Here is a 25,588-nt window from a genome sequence, read left to right on the forward strand (position 1 = left end):
AGTGTAGATCTCGGCTCCTGGTTTGGGTAGAGCCCTTCCTCGGGGGCGGGGGGCTGCGTGGATCGCAGGTGCTTCTGGAAGCAACGCTGGGGAGGCTGGATGGACAGCCTGAGGCCTCCCGGTCTCCAGGTGTCCCGGACGGCGGCCCACCACCTGCCCAGGCGCTTGGCGCCGGGCACAGGGACGAAGTGGGGCCTCCTCGAATCCCGGACCCGGAGCTGCTTGGACTGCAGGGTGCGGCTCGGCAGGGTGGGGGTGCAGGCCCCTGCTGCCGTCCTCGCCGTGCACGTGTGCACCTGCTGCAATCTGCTCAGCCGCTTCGGGAGAATCGTGGTACAAGGCATCTCAGGGGCACCTGGTGGCTCAGCGGTTGAGCATCTGCCTTCGGCCCAGGGCATGATCCCGGGGTCCCGGGATCGAGTCCCACACCGGGCTCCCCGCAGGGAGCCTGCTTCTCCTGCTGCCTGAGTCTCTGCCTCTCTCTCTCTGTGTCTCACAAATCAATAAATAAATCTTTAAAAACCACCACCGCCACCACAACAAAATATAAGGCATCTCAGAAAACCAGCTCACAGATTGCTCTGACATCACAAGTTGCTTTGCGGGTGGTCTCTGAAGTGTGGAATATGGTCTACAACAAAATGAGAAAGTTTCGAGTCCTTTTAAAATAATTCAAAGTAATTTACATCAAATGTTGATGAAACAAACTCTGCAGCAGGGAACGGAATTTGAAAATCAAGAGCACAGAGGAACACGATGCCGAAGAACAAGGCCCAGAGGGAAGGAGGAGGCAGGGGGAGGAGCACAGCTCAGCCCTCCCCGGGGAGGGGAGGCCGGGATCCCCAGGCCCAGAGGCTGCAAGTAAACAAGCAAGGGACGCACCCACCCAGTGGCGCTGGGGCCCTCTTCCCGTTTGCCCTAAGGCTTTGCCGACAGGTGGGGAGAACCCTCGTGAGATGTTCACTGTCAGCAATTCTGATCCCTGAATGGGAGGTGAGTGACAGCCGCAGGACACTACAAAGCGATGTCTATTTGATGTCACTTGTCTTCCACGGAAAGCCCTGGATTATGCATAAAGAGCCAACATTTCCATCAGTCGAGGCATTAAACCCCAGTGAGGGCAGATGCCCACCTCTTACCAGGACCCACAGAGCCCTGGCCCTTCAGGGGAAGAGGCTCCTCTTCCCAGTTTGCAAAGCTGCAGAGGCCAGGGTCCTGGGGGGGGGGGGGAGGGTGCGGGGCGGGGGGAGGCCTCATGTGCGCTCTGGTGGCGCATGGACTCAGGGGTCTCAGGGATGCTGCGCTACTCCTGACTGCCCGGTCACCCTCTATCACTCATTTTTATCACCCCTAAATCATGCCTAAAGGCAACCGACTTTGAATAGCTAAAATTGATAAGAAAAAAATAAATGCCCTTACGGGAAATGACAGTGAGCAAGTTTCTTCCTAGAAAATCTTTGAGAATCGCGAAGCTTGTAGAAGAGGTTTCAAGGATAGCACCATTTGCAAATGCATGGCATAGTCTTCCGATTTAGGAAGTGGATGTGGGGGCAGCTGCGTGGCTCAGCGGTTGAGCATCTGCCTTCAGCCCAGGGTGTGACCCTGGGGACCCGGGATTGAGTCCCGCATCGGGCTCCCTGTGTGGAGCCTGCGTCTCCTTCTGCCTCTCTGTGTGTGTGTCTCTCATGAATAAATAATTTTATTTATTTATTTTTAAATAAATAATTTAAAAAAGTGGTGTGGGCCTCTCTTGGAGCTCAAACATTCAGTCACCAAGTTATTTTTTTCTGATATGTGTTGATACATCCCAAACGGATACATCTCTGGCCTCAACCTAAGGGTCCTATAGAAGGAAGACTCTATAAATAAATAGGTAGATAGACAAAGTACGTAAACACACATAGACACACACACACACGATTTACAAGTGGTGCGGACAGAAGTCTGTGTATGGGGCACAGCTGGGGCCGAGGATGAAGGTGGGCAGTTACAGAAGCGGGGTGTGGGGAAGGCTTTGCAGGGTGCACTGCGTTGGGCTCCCAGGGAGACGAGCAGGTGCAGCATGCTGTGGCCGCGTGTGGGGGCAGGATCCCGAGAAGAGGTGCAGGGCCAAGGGGGGCTGCAAGCTCGTAAAACAGGAACACTGGGTGTCAGATGAGAAGGATGAGGAGGCGGAGAGGGGCAGGACCCAGGCAGCGGAGGCCTGAGCGCCACGGTGTCCCATGGGCGGCAGCCATCTGGCCAGAAGGAAAGGAAATGAAGAAACGGTGCCTCTCAGAAGATGGGGACATGAGAGCAGGGCCGAGTCCCCTTAGCCACCCAACCCCGCTTCTGTGGCCAACGGCAGCGCCAACCGTCTGCCCTAGGACTGGACTTACAACCAGCGGGCACTCTTCCGCACGGTTCCCACATACTGAACGCTTTCAAGCTTGTGATGGGGCAGCAACAGCAACGTTACCCTCCTTTCACCGATGAGAACAGTCAGGCACAGAAGGTTCGAGTTCACCGCCTAGACTCCAGAGCTGGTGAGGGGCACAGCTTGATCTGCGCCCAGGCGGTGATTCAGGAGCCGACCTCCTTCACTTGGGTGGAAGTGGCAAAGGAGCCCCCGCATGCCCAGATGGCGCGCAGGTGACGGGGCTCGGGAGGCGCTGCTCCAGCGCGGCTTCCCCAGGTGTTCCAGGGCGCCAAGAGCCCAGAGGGTGTAGGCACGGAGAGGTTGGGTTCTAGGATGCCCACCACATCCTTAAATTTACTGCAAAGTCGTAAGAACTCGCTGGACTATGAGAACGCCCAGAGGCGGCTTTCTAGTTTGGATACTGTGCAGTGGGGCCCCGTTACGGGAGCTTAATGAAATCTCTTCCGGCAAGTGCCGAATGGAATACTAACGCCATGCAAATTAAAAAGCCAGCCGACAGCCCAGGAAGCAGGAGAAACGTAGCTGAACCTCCGAGAAATCGATCATTTTCAGCGAAAATAAAAGAGCGTGGTGGGCAGCGGGAGGCCGTGTCTGCCTGGCGCAGCCTCCCGTGCGGATGGTAGCAAAGTGACCTTGAGGGGGACTTCTGGTGACCTTGACAGGGACCCGGGCGTAGGAGCCACAGTGGCTTCTCTGGCAGGTCGCTCTGCAGTGGGCTGCTGAAAGCGGCCGTGGCTCCGGGAGAAGGGAGTGTCCAAGGAGCCAATGGCTCGCCTCAACCCACAGGAGCAAGTCTCAAAAGCTGGAACTATTTAATTCTTTCAAGCTCATTATGTGGCAGTATTATTATTATCCTACTTTTTCAGATGGGGAAACTGAGGCAAAGAAAGTACAAGTACCTGGCCCAGATGACACAGCTAGTAAGTGGCAGAGCTGGATTTGAACCCGTGACTATGGAGATTTTCAGGCCAGGTGGTTCCATGAGCCCCAGGGCTTCTGCCAGAAGGATGCGGGCACAACTGTGCTCCATCTGCTCTGGTCCCACCCCCCACACAGAGAGCGAGCACGGAGCACAGCAAGGGTGGATGAGGAGCACTGCCAGGCAGGTGCCCCGTCTCTCCTCCGCCCGTGATCGTGGGTTGGATGTGCCTATTGCTCCAACGCAAATGGGTTGTTCCGAGGCCTTCTCCAAGCTACGCTGGGGATGGTCAGAAGGTTCATGATCCCGTCGTCATAATTCCAGAATCCAAAAGGTTCTGAAATCCCAAAACCTTACTGTTTAACTTGCTTGGCAATGAGACGGGAAGTGGCCTGACCTCACCGGAGGCAGAGCCAGACCTACTGTTCGTGAGCACCTGCGTCTTCAGGCTCCGCTCCTCCTCAGTGCAGACAATTCCCTGCAGGAGTACTGACTCTGATGTGGAGTAGCTGAGGGCGTGATGCGGGCTGGACACCTCAGAATTTGGGGCAGGAGAGGGTGGAGCTGCACGCGGATGGCGCAGGGGGCATCTGTGAGGCGGGCGGCGTCCTGTCTGGCTCCCCGATGGCCTCCCGGCAGCCCTCAGAGGCGAGCCACCACCTGCACTGAGCTACGTCCGGGGACACTGGGCTGAAGCAGCCATGAAATTAATTTTTCATTAGCAAATCACAGATAAATCCAGGCTCTACTTAAAAATTAAAATAAGGGCGCCTGGGTAGCTCAGGACTTTAAGCATCCGACTCTTGGTTTCAGCTCAGGTCGTGATCCCGCAGTCGTGGGACGGAGCCCCATGTCAGGCTCTGTGCTCAGTGTGGAGTCTGCTTCAGATTCTTTCTCTCTCTTCCTCTGCCCCTCCCTGCTCTCTCTCTCAAGTAAATAAATAAAATCTTAAAAAAAAATCAAAATAGGGCAGCCCGGGTGGCTCAGCAGTTTAGCACTGCCTTCAGCCCAGGCCTTGATCCTGGAGACCCAGGATCGAGTCCCACATCAGGCTCCCTCCATGGAGGCTGCTTCCCCCTCTGCCTGTGTCTCTGTCTCTCTCTCTGTGTCTCTCATGAATAAATAAATAAAATCTTTTTTAAAAAAATAAAAAATATTCCAGCCCTCTCAGACCCCTTGCCCCAATCCTGGTGTCCTTACGTGGCCCCTGTCCTCCTTCTAGGGGCTAACACCTGCCTGGTGGCGGCGATCCTTCCAATCCCGCTCTGGGCATTGTACTCTTACAATATCTTGGTGCTTCTTTTGCTGCATGGCACTGCCCCCACTTTCAGCGCAAAATGCCAGTTTCGCCCTCAAAAATTCCCTTCCTTCCAGACTGGCGCATGTCTGCCCACTGGTGGACCAGAGACCATGACTCATAAATGTGTGCACAGGGGCTTCTCTCTTGAGGTCCTGGATAAAACCCACACTAACTTCCTACTTGTGAGCTGGGAACACCTGACACAAGGCTCACCCAACTTCAGAACCACCTGAGCAGCATCATTTCCCAGCATGCACTTGGAGCATCATAAAACCACCAATCTATAGAGGTCACTTACCCCGTGGCTTCAATTACTCTACAAAAAGCCAAGAACCCGCAATCAAGTGAAAAGGGCCTCTGACTCATCAATCCCATGGAGCTTTCAAAGGCCATCCTCCAGAAGGCAGAGCGAGGTTCCCGCTCGGACAGCCGTGTTCTAGGTTTGAAGGCCCCAGGACAAACAGGAGCGGGGGAGAGGCTGTTTGGAGCGGAGGGGGCACACCGGCTCGGGCGGACAGCAGGCCAGCCGCCAACGTGGGGAAGCACTGATGTTCCAACCTCCATCAGTGGCACAGGGCTTCACACATCACGAAGGCTCACACTACTAGAACACACGCGCCTCGCACCATAGTGCAAGCCCTCTAATCGCCCACGAGAAAAGGCAAAGTTACAAAAATGAACTTCAGAGTCAAGAGTGGTGTCTGACTTGCACTTAGGCCAGCATCACAGGGGAAAGCACACGGGCTGCCCCCCCTCCCCATGCCTCTCATGGTGGGGGTACCAGCGGCAGAGTCACACCTGGACCTTGGTCTTCCTCTAGACCTCTAGACCATAGAATTTTCTCCATGCCGCACTCTGTTTATAGCATTGCTTAAAAAGCAGGACAGTCTATTTCAGAAAGACGCCCACCAAATAGCTACAATAAAATGTTGACTCTTAAAGGGTGATGTGGAAAACTTATTTACATGGAACCATTTTCCCAATGGTATCACGTAAATGATGTTACCACGTCAGGGCTGATAAGTCTTCCGCGTTCTCCTAATTGCTACCACTTGATGGTTGTCCTTCAAAGCTGTGTGTCTGGGTGCCATTCAGACAAGGTGAACACTGTCTGCTCCTCCTCTCCAGCGCTCCCTGATTCACCACCTGCTTTTCAGATCACAACACTCTATGATTTGATAGTAATGTGTTGCTTCTAATACTCTTCCCCGTCTTTGCCTTCATTCCTGCTTTTTCTGTTACTTGGCTAAGTCTTAAGCCCATGTCATTTCCATCCATGGATCCGTTTCACACCTTGGGGTCTAAAACCTAGGTAGTCACTTAGTAGAATGAGGAATTAAAACTCAATACTAAAAAACAAACAAAAAACAAACAAAAAACCCTCAATACTGTGACCCTTTCATGATACTATGAAGTCAGTATTTTTTCCTTGACATTTAAAGATAAAAATCAAGTACTCCTTCTACTCAACTGGAGAACTAGACACAGACAATACTATCTGGGCCGTCTTCTTGCTAATTCATTTAACACCTGCTCTGATAAGACGCCAACTTGGCAATTCTCTACATTAAAAGAGTGTCTGTACTCTTTAAATTACTGTCGTAGAATATTTATTCATAAAGAAAAAAACAGAAAGGAAGTTAAGATTAACAGATAATACTCTATTCATTTCATCCTCATTTGTTTTTCTGAAGTATTAATTTTAGGGTGATCTGTGTGTGGACAGATATGCCTTCACGCTGTCAATGCACCATTACATCGTTCATGGAATAAATGTATATGGGGCATGGATCAACCTACCAGCAGAGAAAAACATGTCAATTAATTGATGCTTTTTACAGGGTAAGAGCCTTCCTTAAGGAGGTCATCCAATGTAGAGGGAAGGACACGGGGGTGGGGGGTGGGGTGTTGGTAGAGCAGACTCATGAAAGTCTTTGTAGAAGTGAAGCTTCCCTGAATATGCATATGGGAAAAAAAAAATCTCTGGCTACTCTAAGGGTCTTTCTGGTTCTAGCTGTTGATACTTCAGGGTATTACCAAGTATTACAATGCTATGAAATGCTGAAAAGGGTCTCAGAGTTAAAAAAAAAAAAATGAAATCAACGCCTAGAATTGAATGAAATACAAGTTGGGAGGATGTCTGAAGTTTCTGGCCCAAAGCTCTTACAAAAATATAGGCTTGGTTCCCGTAGATAAGCTTTCACTTGGATTCTTGTTAAACTTTAGTTCTGTCTGGCATGTCTATAAAAAAAAGGTACGGCGGTTTAGTTCAGGGGAGAGCAAGTGAATACAAATTAGGTCTTTTTTTTTTTTTAGCAAAAATTCAAATTCATGGTTTGGGCTAAACTTAGTAATTTAGGGGGAAAGGATGAGTATCATAGGATCAAATAAAAATTGGCTTTTGGGATAGTTAGGCCCCAAAGTTTTCCTGAGGCAAATGAACTCTTTGCAAATTTCTTTATAGAATATAAAGTACTTTCCTAATTAAATGGCCATCCATTTATTTGTCACATAAACTCAAAACTTTGTGTCTCTGATGTTTCCCAAAATGGTATACACCTAACTGCCACAATTCTTCCATCATAGAAAAATTATACAGGGAATGCACCCGGGGCTCCGGCTTTATACACCAGTTTTGTGACCTTGAGCCAATCACTTAACCCATTGGGACTCAGTTTCCCCACATCTGTAGGACAGGGTATGGGGTGTGGAAGGCACCTCACCCGGCACCAACATTCTCCACGTAGACTTCTATCGAGAAGCTAATGTCAACTGCTGCCTTCTTCTGAAAGGTTAAAAAAGGGGATCCCTGGGTGGCCCAGCGGTTTTGCGCCTGCCTTTGGCCCGGGGCGTGATCCTGGAGTCCTGGGATCGAGGCTCACATCAGGCTCCCAGCATGGAGCCTGCTTCTCCCTCTGCCTGGGTCTCTGCCTCTCTCTGTGTGTCTCTCATGATTAAATAAATAAATAAATCGTTAAAAAAAAAAAAAAAGAAAGGTAAAAAAGATGCTGATCACAGCAGCGCACTGTAGGAATATTCTAACGCTGCTTTAGGTCTTTGCCGGCAGAGAGAAGTCAGTACTGAAAATGTCTCTAGAAGCTAGCCTTTTAGATAAGCAACCCAGAACATTTAACAATTGATAAATAAAATCTTAAGATAAATTTAAAATCTTCCTCAGTTCCCATGCTAAACATGAAGGTTTCGAATTTGCCCCAAAATGTCCTGTAGCCTTGAGTGTCCCTGGGTTCGTTTTCTCCCCCTTCTGTTTACATCCTCTTTCTCCTGCTCCTCTTACTAGTTAATCCCCGTAAGCAATTATCAGGCTGCAGAAAGTATAAGGCACCCAGGGCATTCAAACAATAATGCTGTGGGGGGAATTACTTTGGCAGGCATTTTTGCAGCTGATAAATAAGAAAATGTAATGTCGAAAAAGAACTGGAGGGGAGAAGTGGGCAGAAGGAAATGCAGGCTTTGCGCCCCTTCTGCCTCTAGCTGGAATGGTATCGGCTCCTCTGACTTAGCAGGTTGTCCGGGGAGCCAGCTTCTCCGGACCCGTTGGCTCCCGTCTTGATGATAAAGGAGCCCATGGAGGCCACAAATTCACTGACTTGTCCCCGAGGGGCCTCTGCTGCTTCCACCCTGACCTCGGACCTGGCTCTGGGAAGCAGCTTCTTGCCATTGGCACGCCCACCCCTCCCAACCTCAACAGGAACTTGACGGAGCGAGGTCAGCCCCGTCTCATCCAGGACCCCCGCTTCTCGTAGCACCAGACGAGCACGTGCCAGGGTCCCCAGCTGACGGGGCTGGGCGCCCTTGGCCTCCCCGTTTCCATCCGCGTGGACTTTCACCAGCGGCCAGCGGGGCATCCACTCAGCAGCTATCGTTAGACACCTGTCACCAGAGGGCCATATACCTGCTTTCCGGCAGCCCATCCCCACCACTCCCACCGGACACAGGTGCACACTTGCACACGTGTGCGCACACTGGCCCCTGAGCTCGGCCTGGTTTCAAGACTCTGTGATCCTGCACATGGCCTGAAGCATCCCCAGTTTCCAAAAGGGAGTAGTGAGTGGAATGTTGGGGCGCAGCCTAGGCGTGGGGACAGTGAGGACGGGAGGACGGTGATGCTGGCCGTTAGAGCAGAGGCTACAAGGTATATAAGGGCCACATGCTCCTACCTTCGCGGTCTTTCTCCACTTCGATTTGGAAGCAGTCTTGTGGGCCGCAGGGGTTCCTGTCATCTTACATAATCTCTGCCGACGCAAAAGTCAAAAATGGGGCAGCCTCCTGCCCGAGGGTTCCCTCAAATTCCATGCCACTAGCAAATCCCCAACCACCAAGTCAGAGAACATTTTGATCTCACTTTTAATTGCTCATTCAATTGTTCCGACTGAAATGTGGGCTCCCGTTTTTATTTTATACATTTGCCTTGGTCAGTATTAACCTCCCCCACACCACCGCCATGTAGATAATTGGCAGACAAATAGGATTTAAGTTTTTTTTTTTTTTTTTGCTTTAAATTTCCTAGAAGTCTTTCCAAATTACCTGTCGGATAACCTGTAAAAATAATTATTGCAGATTTTCTGGCTCCCGGAGACTATATGCTTTTTATGATTCACCTCTTCTACTTTCCTTTGAGGAAAACATTTTCTCGTGTGACTTTACTGTTGGTCTAAGTGAATTGAGTCTCCCTCCTGCTGTGCTGGGAGCTCCTGCAGCCCTTCTTGGACCAGTAATAGACTTTGCAGCATGTGGTACTTTGACCCGCTTCTGAAATAAAACCGTTTTTGATGGAAGAAGGTATTATGTCCCTCAGTGGTGTGTGGGCAAGAAAAAAAAAAACTGATAATACACACACACACACACACACACACACACATATATATAACGTTTTAAAGGGTCTTTTAAAACCATTACAATGACAAAAGCAAAATTAATTCATCCATTTAACAATTTTTTTTTAATTGAGTCCCCATTAGGGAAGGTACTGAAAACTCAGTGATTTTAAGAATTTTTTTTTTTTTTTTTTTTTTAAGAAATGTTTTTGTAAATGTTAAGCGAATGCTGAATCAAAAGAGGAACTAGGGGCAGCCTGGGTGGCTCAGCGGTTTAGCACCGCCTTCAGCCCAGGGTGTGATCCTGGAGTCCCGGGATCAAGTCCCACGTCCAGTTCCCTGCATGGAGCCTGCTTCTCTCTCTCTCTCTCTCTCTCTCTCTGTGTGTGTGTGTCTCATGAATAAAATAAAATAATAAAATAAAATAAAATAAAGGGAATTGGAAGAGAGAGCACTGGTGAGAAGCATCGCTCTGTGCCGGCACGGGGCTGCTCTTGGCGGGCCAGAGCCCTCCGCACCTGCCTGGGGAGCTGGCTCCTGCCCCCGGCGCCCAGCAGCACCACTCCCCGTGGGGCAGAGCCCAGAGGCGGGCAGTCCTCATTCCCTGCTGGCTTTCACTCCTCGGCTCCAGGTGCCAGGTCTAGGACAGCAAAGCAAGCTGTCAAATACCCCCATGCCTCAGTTTCCCCCTCTGTACTAGAGGCCTTCCTAGTACCTACTTCAGAGAGTCACTGGGAGGATCCAAATTATTGAAAGTGCTTGGCGGTGCCTGGCTCAGGGCAAACCCTCCAGAAATGTGAAAATTTAGTATTATTCTGGCTAAAATATTTCTGCTGATACTTAAAAAGAGCCAGTGTTATGTTGGACCATTTACATGTTGGAACTGTTGGTAATATTTTTACGCTAGATATTTATCGAATCTGAGGCCATTTAAGTGTTTTACAATGGCTTTTTTTCCTTGAATTTTTTAAAAATTAAAATCCCTTTCAGCACATACCTTTTCCCTAAGGGTTTTAATGGTTTCACTCCTCCACCCTGTGAGCTTCTTACGACAGCGAGCTCTAATTTCCCCCGTTTCAAGGGTTTGCTTTCATTTGGGGAACTGATACTATTACTTATTCTCGGTGCTATGCAGTGCAGCTTGATCTTCCTCTAATTTCCTCATTATTTCCCATATGGTTTATTATCTCCTTCTTACTGCCTCCCCAGATGCTTCTGACGATCTCGCTGCCCGCCAGCAGCACTTTTTCTCCCATCAGGATGAAACTGCAACTGAAGGGGATCCCTGGGTAGCGCAGCGGTTTAGCGCCTGCCTTTGGCCCAGGGCGCGATCCTGGAGACCCGGGATCAAATCCCATGTCAGGCTCCCGGTGCATGGAGCCTGCTTCTCCCTCTGCCTCACTCTCTCTCTCTCACTGTGTGCCTATCATAAATAAATTAAAAAAAAAAAAGAAAAAAAAAAAGAAACTGCAACTGAACAAAGTGCGGTTCATGATTCACCATCTTCCCAGATCTCCACCAGGCCTGTGGTCTCTCGAAGCAGCGCATGCAGACCACACGCTAGGGGAGTCTGCGATGAGAGGCCTCCCTGGCTGGGTCCTTGGCTAAAGGCGTTGGAGGAAAACTGTGGCCAGCGTTCTCCGTGGGGGTGGGAGGCAGTGCTCAGAGGACAGGGGAGCCAGGGGGAGAAACCTGGCCCTCGTGACCCTTCATCACAGGCTGCGATCTAAGACTCCGAACCACGGGCGTGTGGAGGTTCAAGTCCTCATAGTGCGGATAAAATTATTAGACCCAGGATCTGGAATTTTTTTTTTTTTTTTTTTTTGCCTTCTTTCATCAGTGTGGAGAATACCTATGGCCTCTGCTGCTCTGCGAGGATAAGTCACACTCGCTCTCTGCACGGATCTGGGTTGCACAGCGGGGCCTTGCGGGACAGCTCATCCCTCCTCAAGCTTGGCATCTGGCTCCTTTCCCTACAGAACTGAGAAACCGGGGCGCCCGGGGGGCTTGGGGATGAGCATCTGCCTTTGGCTCAAGGCGTGACCCCGGGGTCCCGGGATCGAGTCCCGCAGGGAGCCTGCTTCTCCCTCTGCCTGTGTCTCTGTGTCTCTGCCTCTCTCTGTGTCTCTCATGAATAAATAAATAAAATCTTTTTTTTTTAAATAAATAAAATCTTAAAAAAAAAAAAAAAAGAACCGAGAACTGTCTTCTGGTGAGAAGCGTGGCTCCTCCCAGCTGACTCGGATCTTCCCTTGGGCCTTGACACCATCTTTTATTTGGGGCGGGGGTTTCGGTCCCTCGGTCCACGCCAGGACGTCTGGCTTTTTCCTCTGTACCCATCCTCCTTCTCGAACTTGAGCGCTCAGCACCCCCAGGAGGGCCTCTGAAGCCACAGAGCTGCTCCCAGGGCAGGGGCTTGGGGTGGACCCTGGGAATGTGTGTTTCTGACCAGTTCCCAGGTGGGAATGGGGCTGCGGGTCCAGGGACCCCACAAGGAGAACTACTGATGTCCGAAAAGCAGCTTCTGGTGACTTCCTCATGCTGGAGTGTCCTGGAGAAGCTTCCGGAAGCCCTGGTTTCCCAGCTAAAAACAGCACTAGTCCCACCAGCCTGATCCAGGGGTTAGTGGCCGGTAGAGTGTCACACACAGAGGCTAGCAGCTGATCTCGGGGAAAGTGGGTCTCTCAAATTTTAAGGCACGTTTAAACCAGCATATGCTACAGGGCCTTTGCCCCGAAGGAGGCACAAGATGTGAGGCGCGTGATGCTTCCCTTCCTCGCCGAGCTGTGCCACGATGACACCCCGACACCGGCACATGCTGCTGATGGAGGCCGGGTGTTCTCATGTCGCAGTGCCAGCGTTCGTTGAGGACCTTACGGGATCGACGCCGTAGTGGTCCCCCAGCCCACGCCAGGCCCGGAGCTGACGCGCGCATGCACTTGGGATTTAGGAACGATCACCTGTACTCAGCGTCATTAATTCACATGTTAAGGCACGGTGATGTCACGCGCCAACGTTTTGGAAGAGTGGCACTGCCACCTTCATGTCTTGCGAGTCCTGCTCTGCGTCGCTCCCTGAAAACGCTTTAAGGAGATGCCCTGTGGGTGCCTCCCCCACAGCCTCTCGCCCAGGGCCATCCTTCAGCAGGGAGATCCGCCCGGAGAGCTGACCCGGCGCCGCCCGGTCTGGGGGTCAGCCTCCCGATGCTCCAGCCGGCAGTTCTCTAAGATGCTGTCCCTCGGCGCAGACCTGGATCCCCAAACACACCGGCCCGGGCTGCGCCTTGCACGAGGGCTCCTGGCCGAGAAGGGCACAGTGTCACTGAGCCGCGCCCTGGAGCGGCTGCAGCGGGAAGGGACACCGGCTCCGCACTCGGCGCAACTGGAGAGCAGCAGCCCTCCAACCACTGCTTCTTCCTTTTTCCATCTGGGCTCATCCGCACGTAGCAGGTAGCAGCACGTCTGAGCAGAGGTTCCCTTCCAGTCTCCCTTCACCTGTATTCGGGGTTCTGAATCTGCACGCCCCCCACCCAACCCCACTTGTTTTCTGCGGCCCTGGAAGAAATCCACATTTATTCTGGAAAAAAAGTCAGTGGGAGTTCCTTCTAGATCATTCCGGATGCTCCGCTGCCTTTTCTTAAGTGATAATGCAGACCCGGGCAAGATGACTAAGCGAGTACTTCTGTTAGGTTCTGGTGTCCCAAAAAGAGTGCGGCCCGCGGCCGCGGGCACCAGTGGGGATCACCCACGGCCTCGCCAGGATTTCCGTGCGGGGGGTGGCGGGGTGGGTGGGAATCTCTCCTCCTGTTCCTGCCTCGTGACGCTGTGCCTGAATTGGACTCCGCGAAGCATCCAGCTCCCAAGCAAGCACAGCCTTCGGTTCTGCTGGGCCGCTCAGCCTCTGCGGCTCGTCCCTCCCCCCGGCCCCGCTGGACAACAGCAGCTGCTCCTGCCGGGCCCCGGGAGGGAGAAGCGTCCCCCTCGTCGTCGTTCACAAGCCACGTCCTCCCCGGGATGCACCTGTACTCACCACACCCCCCGTCAAACCCCGTCCAGTCCGTGGGCCCCTCACGCCCCTTCCCTGACTGGCCTCTTCATTCCAGAGCATTCTGCAACCCTGGGAGCTGCTGCGGGGCTGCGTATTACTCATGCCTTATTTCCTGTACTTCCCGATGTTTCTGGAAGACTGCCCCCACCTCCGGTTAGCCAATTCTTGGGGACAGGCAACACTTCACCTTTCTTTTCTTTTCTCTTTTATGATTTCACCTTTCGAGTACAAACCGACCAATCAGTGCCCGCACCCCAATTGCCCACCTCCTCCACGGGCTCTCACGTTCCAGCCACTGGGCACCTGCTCTCAGCGCCCCAGGACCAGGTGCCAGACAGCAGGGACGGCCCCTGGGCCCCAGAATCTGCAGAAATTACTCACCCTCGCCAACCCAGAGCCGGCTTACCCGGCCTCACCCCGTTTATTTCCAGCCAGAACTGCAGTGAGGGCTCTTGCCCCGTTCCCCTCCCTCCTCCTCCTCCTGCCTGCGGACCAGCTGATGCTTCCCTGCGGGGAGGCCCTGGGATGTGATGCGCCCCCTTCTCTTGGGGACTGAGAGCAGCACCCTGTCTTCTCCACAGCCGGTGGCCAGCATCTCCTGACCCTCTGGCCTCACCCGTCTACGCTTCCAAATGGGCTGGGTTGCCCTCAGGGCTCCTGGCTCCCCTCGGCAGGGGCGTCTCTGTTGCCTGCGTAATCGGACCCTCCCTCTCCCCGCCAGTCACCCCCTTTCTGCTACTCTTCGGGCTTCCCCCAGGTCAGGACTCGATGCTCCGGGCCCCCGATGGCCCTGTCCCGCCGCCCCAGGAGACTCCGGGTCCTGGCTCCTCGCGCACCTGGGCCCAGCCTTTGCAGGTGAGCATCCACCCTGCCTCTGGGCCCACCCCGGGCCACCCTGGGGCCACCCGGGCACCCAGCCACCTAGTCAGAGCGCCCCAGGGCACATTCCTCCCCTGCTCCAGCCTCCATGTGTTTTCAGGGCTTTTAGGACCAGCTCATGGCGCTGAGGCCCCCGGGGTCCGACCCACCTGGGCGTCTGAGTGTGTCCTTGGCCCTTGGCCCTGCTGATCGTCCTCCTCCTCCAGGAGCAGCCATGGGGAGGCCACCTTCAGTCCCCTTTGCTTACTTTTTCACCCAGAACTTCGTGTGACTTCTTTTTGGTCATTCCTTGAGGCGTCAGCCTGAACGCCAGTCCCGCAGAGATGCCTTTCCCGAGCGCCCAGTCGCTCTCGGTCCCACCGCTTGAGTCCATGTCTTCCTAGTGCTGGTTATTCGGAAGAATATTATTTGCTCCCTTAGGAGATCACGGTCTCTGGGCCCCCCGGCCCCACATGCCCATTTTGGCCCACGTAGGTCCCAAATGCGGAGAAATTTTCGCCCACGCGCCTGTGTGGTGTCCGGGATACTTGGTGTCAAGGACGGCACTCGGCACGCGGTTGTGGTAACAACCTTAACAAACTGAACCACCTTCTTTTTCAGGTTGCTCTACTTTCTAGAGTTCCTGAGACGCAAATTTCTCAATTTATAGTCTCAGGCCCTCGCCACCATGGATTCCCACGGACTCTGTGAATTTTGGCTCGGAGTTCATCTTTGGTGAGAACTTGCTTCCCCGCGAGTCTCAAGGGCCTGGCTGCAGCAACCCTCCCCTGAGGTTTCCTTCTTGACCCCGAGGGTCCAACGAGCTCCTCTGGCTCTTATGATAATTTCCCAGCCTCACAATGCGGTGGGAGCGTGGAATACACGGCCACGTGCGGCGCAGACTTCACGGCTCCACTGTCTCCCGGGTGGATCATTTCGCCCACAGTCCGAGGCATCAGCCAGCTTCGGAGGTGGGTCCCTGCGGTGGGCAAAGGTTTTCTAATCCTGTTATTAGAGCAGTTATCAGAGTCCTGGCGTCATGCATGGAGCTCAGTTAGAAGTGCACGAAGGGCCTGGGATCTTAGCTCCAGCCCTCGGTGCAGGTGTTGAGACTCCAGCTCAGTTCAGATGCCCCGCAGGCCGCTCCCGCGTCCACTCCTGCTTGAATGTTCTCCTTGGTCCGGGCCCTCGCGTGCCCCCGTCTGGCACTGGAGCTGAGCATTGTGTACATATCTGGTTGACGTGATATCTCATCCAGCACTGGGTGTGCAGCCCACCATATGGACCAGAGAATCCCTCCCGGTCAGTCTTCACCCCTTGTCTTATTGCCCCTTGCCAAGACCCTACAGGCCGGGGACTCTGCATTGCACAGTTTGGCCTTTGGTCCTTGTCAACACACCTGCGTCCTCGTCCACTCTCAGAGGTGCTCCAAAGTACAAAGCCCACTGCCGGGCACCCACCATAAGTACTTGCTCATTAAAGGAAAGAGAGTTTCAGTATTTTGTCATCCACAGCTGGCCTAGGGCATCCCCCCCCCCCCCCGCCCCCATCCTGGCAAACTATGGAGCCTGCAGGAGGGAGGAACTTCCTACCGCAGCAGATGGGAGGAGGGGTGGCGGGCGAGAAAAAGCCCAGGATTCCTAGGCAAAGGTGGAATGCATCTCTCAGCACTGATTTCTTTAGCCGGCCCCCAGCTTCACCCTGGTTCCCATGCATGTTAAGGGGCAACACAATCATAGCCATAAAGCCGCTGACCTTTGCCAGCCCTTATAGGTCAGACACGTGTCAGGCGCCTTAGAGAATAACATAAATAATAAATAATTACCACGATGATCACGGCAGTTGCCATATTTGGGCAGCGCCAGAGCTGTGACCACACGGTGTCAGTGACTTGGAACGGCCGTCCATCTGTTCGTCTGCGTACGAGTCTTACGTATCAAAGTACCCGAGTGCCCTTTTGTACTAGAAAGTTCTGTTTTTACTTTCAGGAATTTCAAGGAATTTTTTTTTTTTTAGCTTTTATGGTATATTTAAATGCACGAATGTCTTACCTGCCATGAAACCCTGATAGACAAAGTCTGATATACTTTTTAAGTTTAAATAAGAAAATGAAATAAGATTAACAAAAACCCCAGTCCTTTAACCATGTGGGCCAGTCCCCCAGAGCCACCCCAAACCCTTCCCTGACGTCTCTCCCTGCCAGGTGTCCTCCTACTTGGGGCAGGTGGGAACAGCGCCCAGCTGAGCCTTATAGGAGTATGAGCCTCTCAGAGGCTGTGCCACTCCCTCCCCAGGCCTCCAGCATCCCCCACCCCGGGGGCCAGCAGACAGCCCTGGGGGCCCTTGGACACTGAAGTGCGTGCGGATGCCAGGCCTCACAGAGGCTCCTCCGGGGCGACAGTGCTTTTCTCCCAGAACAAGGGTCTCCAGTGGTCAGAGACAAGAATCAGCTGCTCAGGGAAGGCAGGAGACAGCACTACGTATGGTAAGAGTGGCCCGGGTTCAGGGGCCAGCTGACGGCCTCAGTTTTGTCATCCGTATAGTGGGGTGACGAAATACAAAGATTTGAATAATCTCCTATTTGTACAGTGCTTGCAATTTGTGTTTGACATAAACACAGAATAAGGATTTGTTGAATAAATAAATGCCCTTGAATTCTGAAACAAGCAGGGCCCAGCTCGAGGTGCAGCGAGCGAAGGAAAAGGAGGGACTTGCCTGGAAGACAGAAGGAAGAGCTGCCCATCCCACCCCGCTTTGGGAAATGGTTTCATTCTTTGCCTCTTAAGACCTTGCAGGAGGGAGCAGGATGTCTTGACATATGCATGGCTCCCGCAGGAGGGGGGTGATGAGCAGCGCTGGAGCAAGACACACCTGCACCCTCGTGCACCGCTGCCTCTCTGCTGGAGGACCTCCTGCCAGGGTGGGGTCAGGGCCCAGCATCATGAAGCTACGAGGCAGGGCCTCGTTCCTCCTCCCTGGCACCTCAGAAGAGGAAGCCCAATGAATAGCCCTCTCTGCTCCAGTGGATGCTTAAAGCTGGTCAGGTCACAATCATAGCCGGACAGACCTGACCTCTCGCCAGAAATTTGGTTTTCATTAGTGACCGAATAAAAGCAACACAGTGTAGTATGTATTATCCACACTACAGTGTCTCACACTCACGTGTGACGTGAGTGCTGGCACAAAGAGGGGCGGGGAGGGGCAGGGAAAGAAAGAACTTATTTATAAAAAAGGTCAAACGCTCGTTTATTTCCCTAAACATCTCTCTATCCAAGAGCAGGGTTTTTCAACCTTGGCTAAACATTAAATCCTCTGGGGAGTTAAAAAAAAAAAAAAAAGTCTGGTCGCCATCTGGTTGCCCAGGTCACACGGCCCAGCCCAGTGTGTTCAGTTGTTTTTTCCCTATAGTCAACCAGCCGAAAGCCAAAGTTACACATGGTTCTCAAAGTCCTGGCGGACTCCTCAGGAGCGGGGGTGGACAAACTTTTCCTGTAAAGGACCGGAGAGTAAATATTCAGCTTTGTAGGCCAATGGGACTGTTCTACGTGTGCAACTATAGCGTGAAAACAGCCAGGGCTGACACCTATGCAAACACGTGGGCATGGCTGTGCTGCAATAAAACTTTATTTACCCCAACAGATGGTGACGGGATTCGGTCCGTGGACTATAGTCCCTGCCCATCCCTACCCTAGAGGAGAGAAGGGGGGAGCTTTCCTAAGTCACTCCTTGAACACCTCTGTATTTCCCCCTCCCAACGCAAGAACCCTCCTTTTGCAAATCCATTCATAAAATTCATATCAAAATGAGCCAGCAGGCAGGTGTCCAACCAGATGGGCGGGGGGCAGGTTCCTGGAGTTGGATGCAGGGCACCCAACATGCATGTTTCAACACTTCCCAAGATACGAGGTTTAAAACATGAAATTTTATAGAAGAGGGAAATCCCTTCACACACACACAAAAAGCACAAGCAGAAGCCAGCAAGAAGCTGGGGGACCTGGGACCCAAGTCGGCGATGTCACGCGTCTCCTCCCCGGGGGATGTGCCCTGCAGAAAGCGTTGGCAGATGCACAGGCGGTGAAGCCTGTGGGGACGATACTCACGACCAATAGAGCAGCATGAGCAGGAAGGGGCAGATGATGAGGGCCTGCAGGACCTGCCAGTCCCGGCACAGGGCGGCCAGCCCCGGCATGAGGAACTGCCCCGCCATGGCCACGAAGCTCGCCACCATTGTGATCATGAACCGTTTCCCAGGGGGGCACAGCTCTATTCCTGGAACACAGAAGGGACAAGAGAGACGTGAGCGCCCTGCCCCATAGCCCGGAGGGGCCACGGGTACACCAGGGTCAGTGCACTTCTCAAGCAACCCCGAGAACCATAAAATCACATTTATTTGCCGGCCGCCACGAGAGCCCTACATCGCACGTCAATGTTGAAATCCTTGTTTTTACAGCTGGATGGGCCGAGGCCTGAACTGGGAAGGGAGCGATCGTCGGTTGCTCAGGGTCACAGAGCAAGTCAGTGGCAAAAGAACATTGTGATTCAGAGTTGCCGAGCCCAGAAACTAAGAAGCGCTGCTTTGTGCAGGGATACATAGTATTTGCACCACGCAATTGCTCTTCCTCTGCTTTCGGGATGTTCCTGAGCTTGCTGTAGGGCAGGATCTCTCTCATGCCCGTGTGCATTCCTTCCCATGACGATGCTGTATCAGGGGCCCCCGGAACCCCCGGATGGAGCACCAGGAGCGCCCATCTGCTCTCTCTCGCCACCTGCACCATCCCTCCTCCTGGTCCCGATGCCGGTGCTCCTTTGGAACCAAGTTCCAGGCAACCTATTTTACACTGTGAGACTAAGACAGACCAAGGGCATCACAGGTAATCTATCTGGATAAGACAAAAAAAACAAAAAAAAACAAAAAAAAAACCCTGCAGAAAACAATCAGTAAAGCAGATGTGGACTGCGTGGTGAACTCCTCCTCCATGCTGGGACTCTGCGGGCCACTGCGAACGGGGGTGTCACGCGGCCCTTTCTCTGTCCCTACTAGATGGACAGACAGCTCTTCCGGCAGAGCCAAGCCTGACTCATCTGCAGGGCTTCAGAACAACACCACTGTCTGCCCTCGATGAACGTCTCCTGAATGGAGGGACACCACGGGCCCCCTTGTTGGCAAGAATCTATGCTTTTGATTTGACCTCGAGTAAAAACGATGGTCACAGAGCCTTCGGCTGGAGCCCCTGCGTGGCAGCCAGGGCACATCCAGGACGTGAAGTCCTGGAATCAAGGTCCCCAGGCACTGGAACACAAGCTCGCTTTATGTGTTTCCCCCCGCATGGAGCCCATCATTTGTTGGCCAGTCTCCTTCTACAGCACGCAGTATTCTCTAAAGCTAGTGGGGATTTTTTTTTTCAAAGTATAGTTAAAATGACTCTTTAAAAAAAGAGGAGAGGAAAAAAAAAAGAGGAGAGACCCTTGGGAGACAATACTTTTTCTGCCCCTGTTACCAGAGACTGCAGATCCGTGGCTCTAGTCCATCTGCTGGTTGTGCAGGGATGGAGCAGAGGTAGCAGGTTGGAGGGGAGCAGGTTTGGGGGCGGGGGGGGCAGGCAGACAAACTGCACTTGGCCACAAGGCCACTGTCTGCCCTAACGAGGAGAGGGCACCAAGACAGCTGGTGTCTACCCCGGCTTGACCACAGGGAAAGGATAATAAAGTCACCAAAACGTCCCCTGCTACACTGCCACAGACACACAGATGATCCTCACAGCCAGGGCGAGCGGGCCTCGCCGCACAGAGCCTATCCAGGACTTTCTACCGGTTAACTGAGGACACGGGACTCAGCAGGCCTCTCCCGGCCACTTACAGAGATGCTGTTCAATAGGCACGGGCGGGGGGTTCCTTTAAATGATCACTTCCTAGCGGGACTGGGGTTTTCACGCCAGACCTGGCGTTTCTGCTCCTGAAAGTAACGGATCGGGGTCTTTCCAGAAAAGCCACACCGGTGCAGGTGCCAGCTCGCACTTCGCAGGCGTGAGCAGTGGACCCGCTCCGGGCTCGGCGCAGGCTCATCTCAGATAAGGGGACTCGGCCCTTGGCCCCTCGGGTGAGCATCAAAGTCGGAGACGCCGTCGCAACCGCACGTGGCTCCATGTCCGGGGCGTGCTGGTGCAGCGGGCATGGCCCAGGGCCTGTGCGATCTCTCGCTGCGCTCCCTCCAGGGCTGTGTGCACCGGGCGGGTCTGACCCTGTCCGCAGCTCCGGCACCTGAGCACGTGCAATCCCACACGCCCGTCTACACTCCGGCTATCACACGGAGGATCATAAGGCAGCTTCCCCGACTAGGGTGCAGGCTTGTGGCGGCCCAAGGAAGTCTGCCCCTTGGTGGGCAAGTGATGCCCCACCCCCTGCGGCAAATGTCACGCTGTGACCGACCCATACGTGAGCCTTACTGTTCACATGACAATGACTAACCCGCATAGCCTGTCTCCCGTCCGTCCTCTGCAGGTGGGCTGCGAATGGATGCTCTTACTCCTTGGGAGGTCCCGAAGGATCTACGCCACCCGAGAGCTCCCTGGAGACGCAGACCTCAGGCCCCACCCAGACCTCCAGAATCAGTGTCTGCATTTTAGCAAGAGGCTAACCGCACTTCCCCCAAACACGGTTACCCTCCCCCACAGCGCGGCAGGCGTTCTTGCCTCCCAGACGCAGCGTCACAGAGATGAGTAAGCAGCATCCTTTGCTGACCTCTCTGCTCCTGTTTTTGCAAGGAATCTTAGCAGAGACCTCATGCTCTATTTCGCCAGGTAGAAAAATGGAAGAGCACCCTAGCTGATACGTGCACTTTAGCATTCCTGCCAGGGCAATGGAGAAACACGACAATCTGATGTAAGGACGCAGGTATGACACTTGCACATAATGACCTCTCTGCCTTGGCTCACCAGGAATTCTTTCCAAACTGCCTGAGATCAACTGTGTTCTGAAGGTGGCTATAAAGATGTTAAAAAAAAAAAAAAGCAATTATCAAAGAACCACAGGCGCTTCAGGCTTGCCATTAATCACAGGTTCCTTTTGGATGATGAGAAATCAGTTTTCCTGAAGTGGAAGAGAGGAAGAAATACATCAGGGCATTAAGGCCTTAGGTCGTGGCATTGGCAGCAGGGGGCACGGAAGGCCGGTGGATGGTTCCTGCCCACCAAGGGTCTGCTCCCAGCTCTGGCAACAGGAACACTTGGTGCAGAGGCTGACACACCTTGGAGACACCTACGGCCACCAGGCCAGGGCCATGGGCCTTGGGTTTGAAAGGCAGGGAAACCTGCCAGCAGCAGGGACTGGCGTCTCCGGTGCCGCCGCCTCCCTAGGACCCGGGGATCGTGGAGAACAGGCCACCGGCAGCACCTGGGTGGTAGGTCGGCCCCGAAGTCATCTTAGCAGGGTTTCACTTACGGGTAGCAACTGTCTTCCTTCATTTTGTAAAATAATAAAGGTCACACGCACAAAAATCATCTTAGGTGAGGGACTGCAGATTCAAGTATAAAAAGCCCAGATTCTGGCACCAGACGGCCTGGGCTGGAATCCGTGCTCAGCACTTAGAGCTTGGGACCTTAGAGCTTGGATCAGCCATCTGCGAGCTCCGTGCCTCAGGCTGGTCATCTGCAATATGGGCTATTGCGAGCACTAAATAAGCATAGAGTGCCTGCGTATAGAAAATGTGGTACAGCGGCTTTTCTTAGCAATACTATGGATTATGACCACACGTAATAAGATAATTATTGCCAAGTCGCTCTTTGGTCTCATTAGATCTTTTTACTATTTACCTGATCTGGTGAACTTCAGGGTAGGATGGAAGGGGCACCTGCCTGGCTCAGTTGGTAGAGCACACAACCCTTCATCTCGGGGTTATGAGTTCGAGCCCCACACTGGGTGCAGAGATTACTTAAAAAAATATAAATGAACGAATGAATGGATGGATCAATTCAGGGTTGGACTAAATTTTGTTCAAGGAGACTCAACAAGAGAACCTACGATGACAGTCTACACTTGTTCTTCTCCATGTATTTTATTTCACTGTTCAGGCCCAGCAACAATCCATCAATTAAAAAACAGAACCAAAAGAATCCAAGAAAACCATATCAGAAACCTGTACTTTTAAATTACTTTTCCCCTAACGCCGTAACAGAGAAGGCTGAAAAGCTACTCTTCCAAGCTTGACAGACTGACGGTAGGCAGAGGAATCGCAGAACCTTATGAGAATCAAGCAGCATGGGACTGCATCTTAGCGGAGGCATTCGGCCTGTAGAAGAACGAGGGACACAACCACAGCAGTCTGAGCATGCCTGGTACAGGGGCAGCCCCACGCCCCTCTGGGGACGTGTGCAGAAGCATGGCTCTGGGGCGGGAGATCTTTCCAGGGGCTGTAACCCTGGGGAGCTTTGCTTTTCAGAAGCCTTTGGGTTCCTACAAATTTCCTGGAGGACAAGAAGTGTGCTACCCAGATCAGTTGGTCTAGGTGATGGAGCTGGTCCTCCAAGTGTGAGGGGGTCACGAGCCGGCCCACCTGGCTCCTCCTTGGGAGGAGGGTATGAGGATCAGTGTGATGGGTCAACGTGATGAGGCTAGGTTCTCAGGGATTCAATCAACCGTCATCTAGGTGTTGCTATCAAGGTATTTTTAATAGATGTGATTGAAGTCCATAATCAGTTGACCTGAAGTAAGAGCGATTATCCAAAAGAATCTGGGTGAGCCTGACTCGCTCCGTAGCCAGGCCTTACAAAACAGAGCTGAGGCTTCCCCAAGGAAAAACAGAGCATCCTGCCCATGGACCCCACGCCCGAGGTCCAGCCTGTCCTTCCTGCCCGCCTGCCCTCCGGATTTCAGACCTGCCTAACCTGCCCCCATAGCTGTGGAAGCCCATTCCTTGTGGAAGATCTCTTCCTCTATGTCTCCTCCGGGTTCTGTTTCTCTGGCTGAGCCTCGATAGAGAGGTCAGGCTTCTTACACCACATGGGGTCACACAGAGCCCCCACGAGACTAGCAGAACCAGATGAAATCAGCCCCAAGGTCTGAATGGCGTTAAGGGTGCAGAGCCCCCAGGTGGGTCCAGGTGGCTCCAACAGTCACATCCAGCTCCATGGTGACCTCCGACCCAGGGGCTCTCTACTGTGGCCTCAACTCCACGGCTGGTGACAGGGCACCTCTGGGGGAACCTGACCCACTTGGAGGTGCTACAGGCAGAGCCTAGGATTCAGGGGACAATTACAGAGAAAAGTGAAGTTCCCCCAGAGAACCCCCTGAATGTCCACCAAGAACCTCACCCTGTGGAACATCCTTAGCTCACACCAAAGGCTCTGGCTTCTCGTTTATGCACTCTGCGTCGTCACGTTTAGCCTAATGGGGTTTAAAAGCCTACGGTTTAGCTGGTATTCAATGCCAAATAGTAACTTTGGAAGCTCCTTGCTGATACAATTCAATTAGGAAAAAAAAAAAAAAAAGATGCCCTGTTCAGACAGAGCAGAGTGTCTGCAGATCTGCACCCTCAGCACCAGCAGGTGCACCTGACCCCCCCTCGGGCCCCTCTGGGGGTGTTGGACCAGCGGCGCTCCACGGGCCGAGAAGCTTCCAGGCAAGGAGCACTGGGTGAGAGACAAAGCTCTGCACCAGCATCAGAGGAAGCTCATCTGTGCTTGGTGTCTAAGGGATCTGCCAGCAGGAAATATTCTCCTCCCACCTTCCCCACCCCCGCTGGATTACCTAACTGTTCGCTGGATTCAGGAATTACGATGGTTTGGTTTAAAAAAAGTGGAACCAGGCTTAAAAAGACATGTCCCATCCTTCTAGAATATCTAAGTGAATGAAACATAGTCCTAATTCTTTCTTAAAATACATATTTCAAAAACTCTGTGTATGCTTGCGGACGGCTCTATGTTCTTGGGATTGTCCAATGCTCCTAGCCTCTTCTAAAATGAGTCTATGGGGGACGCCTGGGCGGCTCAGTGGGTGAGCATCTGCCTTCGGCTCGAGGTGTGATCCTGGGGTCCTGGGTTCGAGTCCCGTATCCAGCTCCCCACTCAGCAGGAAGCCTGCTTCTCCCTCTGCCCCTGCCTGCCACTCATGCTCGCTCTTTTTCTCAGATAAATAAATAAAAATGATTAAGTTAAAAAAAGCACACCCTCCTCCTAACGGGTTCAGCGCGCTTTCAGTGTACGCCCTACCTTACGAGACAAGTGGCCCTTGCAGCTGCCCTTGCTGCCCTGCCCCGGGTCACTCAGACTAGACCCAAAACACCCGTGCACACAGGCTGAGACCTCACAAGTCTCGGGAGAGGGAGGCGAGGCCCACTCAGGGAAGGACAGTGCCTCCCCAAACCTCAGTCAAGCACCAAAACATGATGCCTGGGGTGCTGGGGGGATGGAGAGACCCATGGAAGCACGTGCGCTCCGGCCGGCCACACGGGGGGCGAGCCCACAGGACGGTGCCTGGGCCCGTGCGTCCACACCGCACGGCAAGGACACATGCCCTTCACACAGGCCGCGTGTCCAGACTCGCGGTCCTCACGGAGGGCGCCCACTCTCCCTCTCCTCTGCCAACCTTCCTCCAGGCCAATCCAGGAGCTCGGAAGCACCGCAGGCTGTAGGGGGAGGCCCTGCTATCTCCGGGCCGTCCTCCCACCTCCTCGGGGAGACCAGGCGTCGGCCACACCACCTGCCGCGCTCAGGCTCGGCCCAGGGGGCCCCCAAGCAGCTCCCGGGTCCCTGTGGGCTCCCCCTCACTTCCCTGCCAGCAAGGAGCACTCCCGTCCAATCTCTCCGGGCCTCCCGGCCTCCCGCCGCCTGGCACCTGCGAGTCCCTCCCCGCTTCCCCTCAGCCGCCCTTCCGGCCGCTTACCCAGCCGGGCCTGGCCGCCCACGTGCCACTCCGTGATTAGAGCCCTGGTGGGGGACACAGGGCCCCCGGGATCCCGAAAACCAGACCTCCGGGCCTGTGACTGTGGAGTTCCTTATAGCGACAGGGCCCGGGACTGCCAGTCGGGTGGACTCCAACAGCCTTCAAGGGTAAGACTGTAAAGGGCTGCTGTTATCAGACGGAAGGCTGCAAATCCTCCCTTCCCCGTGCAAAGCTCCCTTTTCCTCTTCATTTAGGACCTGCCAACACAGGGCAGTGGTCGCGAGCGTCTGAAAGGCTGTTGGCTCTATTTAGAGACAGAGGAAACAAACACAGAG

At 53.3% G+C, this 25,588-nt stretch overlaps 1 protein-coding gene across 4 annotated transcripts in view; it reads right to left on the reverse strand.

The window, feature by feature from the left end:
- SLC22A23 (solute carrier family 22 member 23) overlaps window positions 1–25,588 on the reverse strand; it is a 163,384-nt gene that overhangs the window by 26,336 nt on the left and 111,460 nt on the right. For 3 of the 4 annotated variants that reach the window (XR_005384216.1, XM_038584042.1, XM_038584043.1), the window contains exon 4: window positions 18,479–18,647. Coding sequence is in view for 3 of the 4 variants with exons in the window: in XM_038584042.1 (XP_038439970.1) it covers window positions 18,479–18,647 (169 nt within the window). In the remaining variant the exon portion in view is untranslated. Of the gene's footprint in view, window positions 1–18,478; window positions 18,648–25,588 lie in introns of those variants that run through there. The other variant, XM_038584046.1, reaches the window with a different exon arrangement.

This window comes from Canis lupus, chromosome 35 (assembly GCF_011100685.1).
Source record: "Canis lupus familiaris isolate Mischka breed German Shepherd chromosome 35, alternate assembly UU_Cfam_GSD_1.0, whole genome shotgun sequence".
Taxonomy (NCBI): Eukaryota; Metazoa; Chordata; class Mammalia; order Carnivora; family Canidae; genus Canis; species Canis lupus.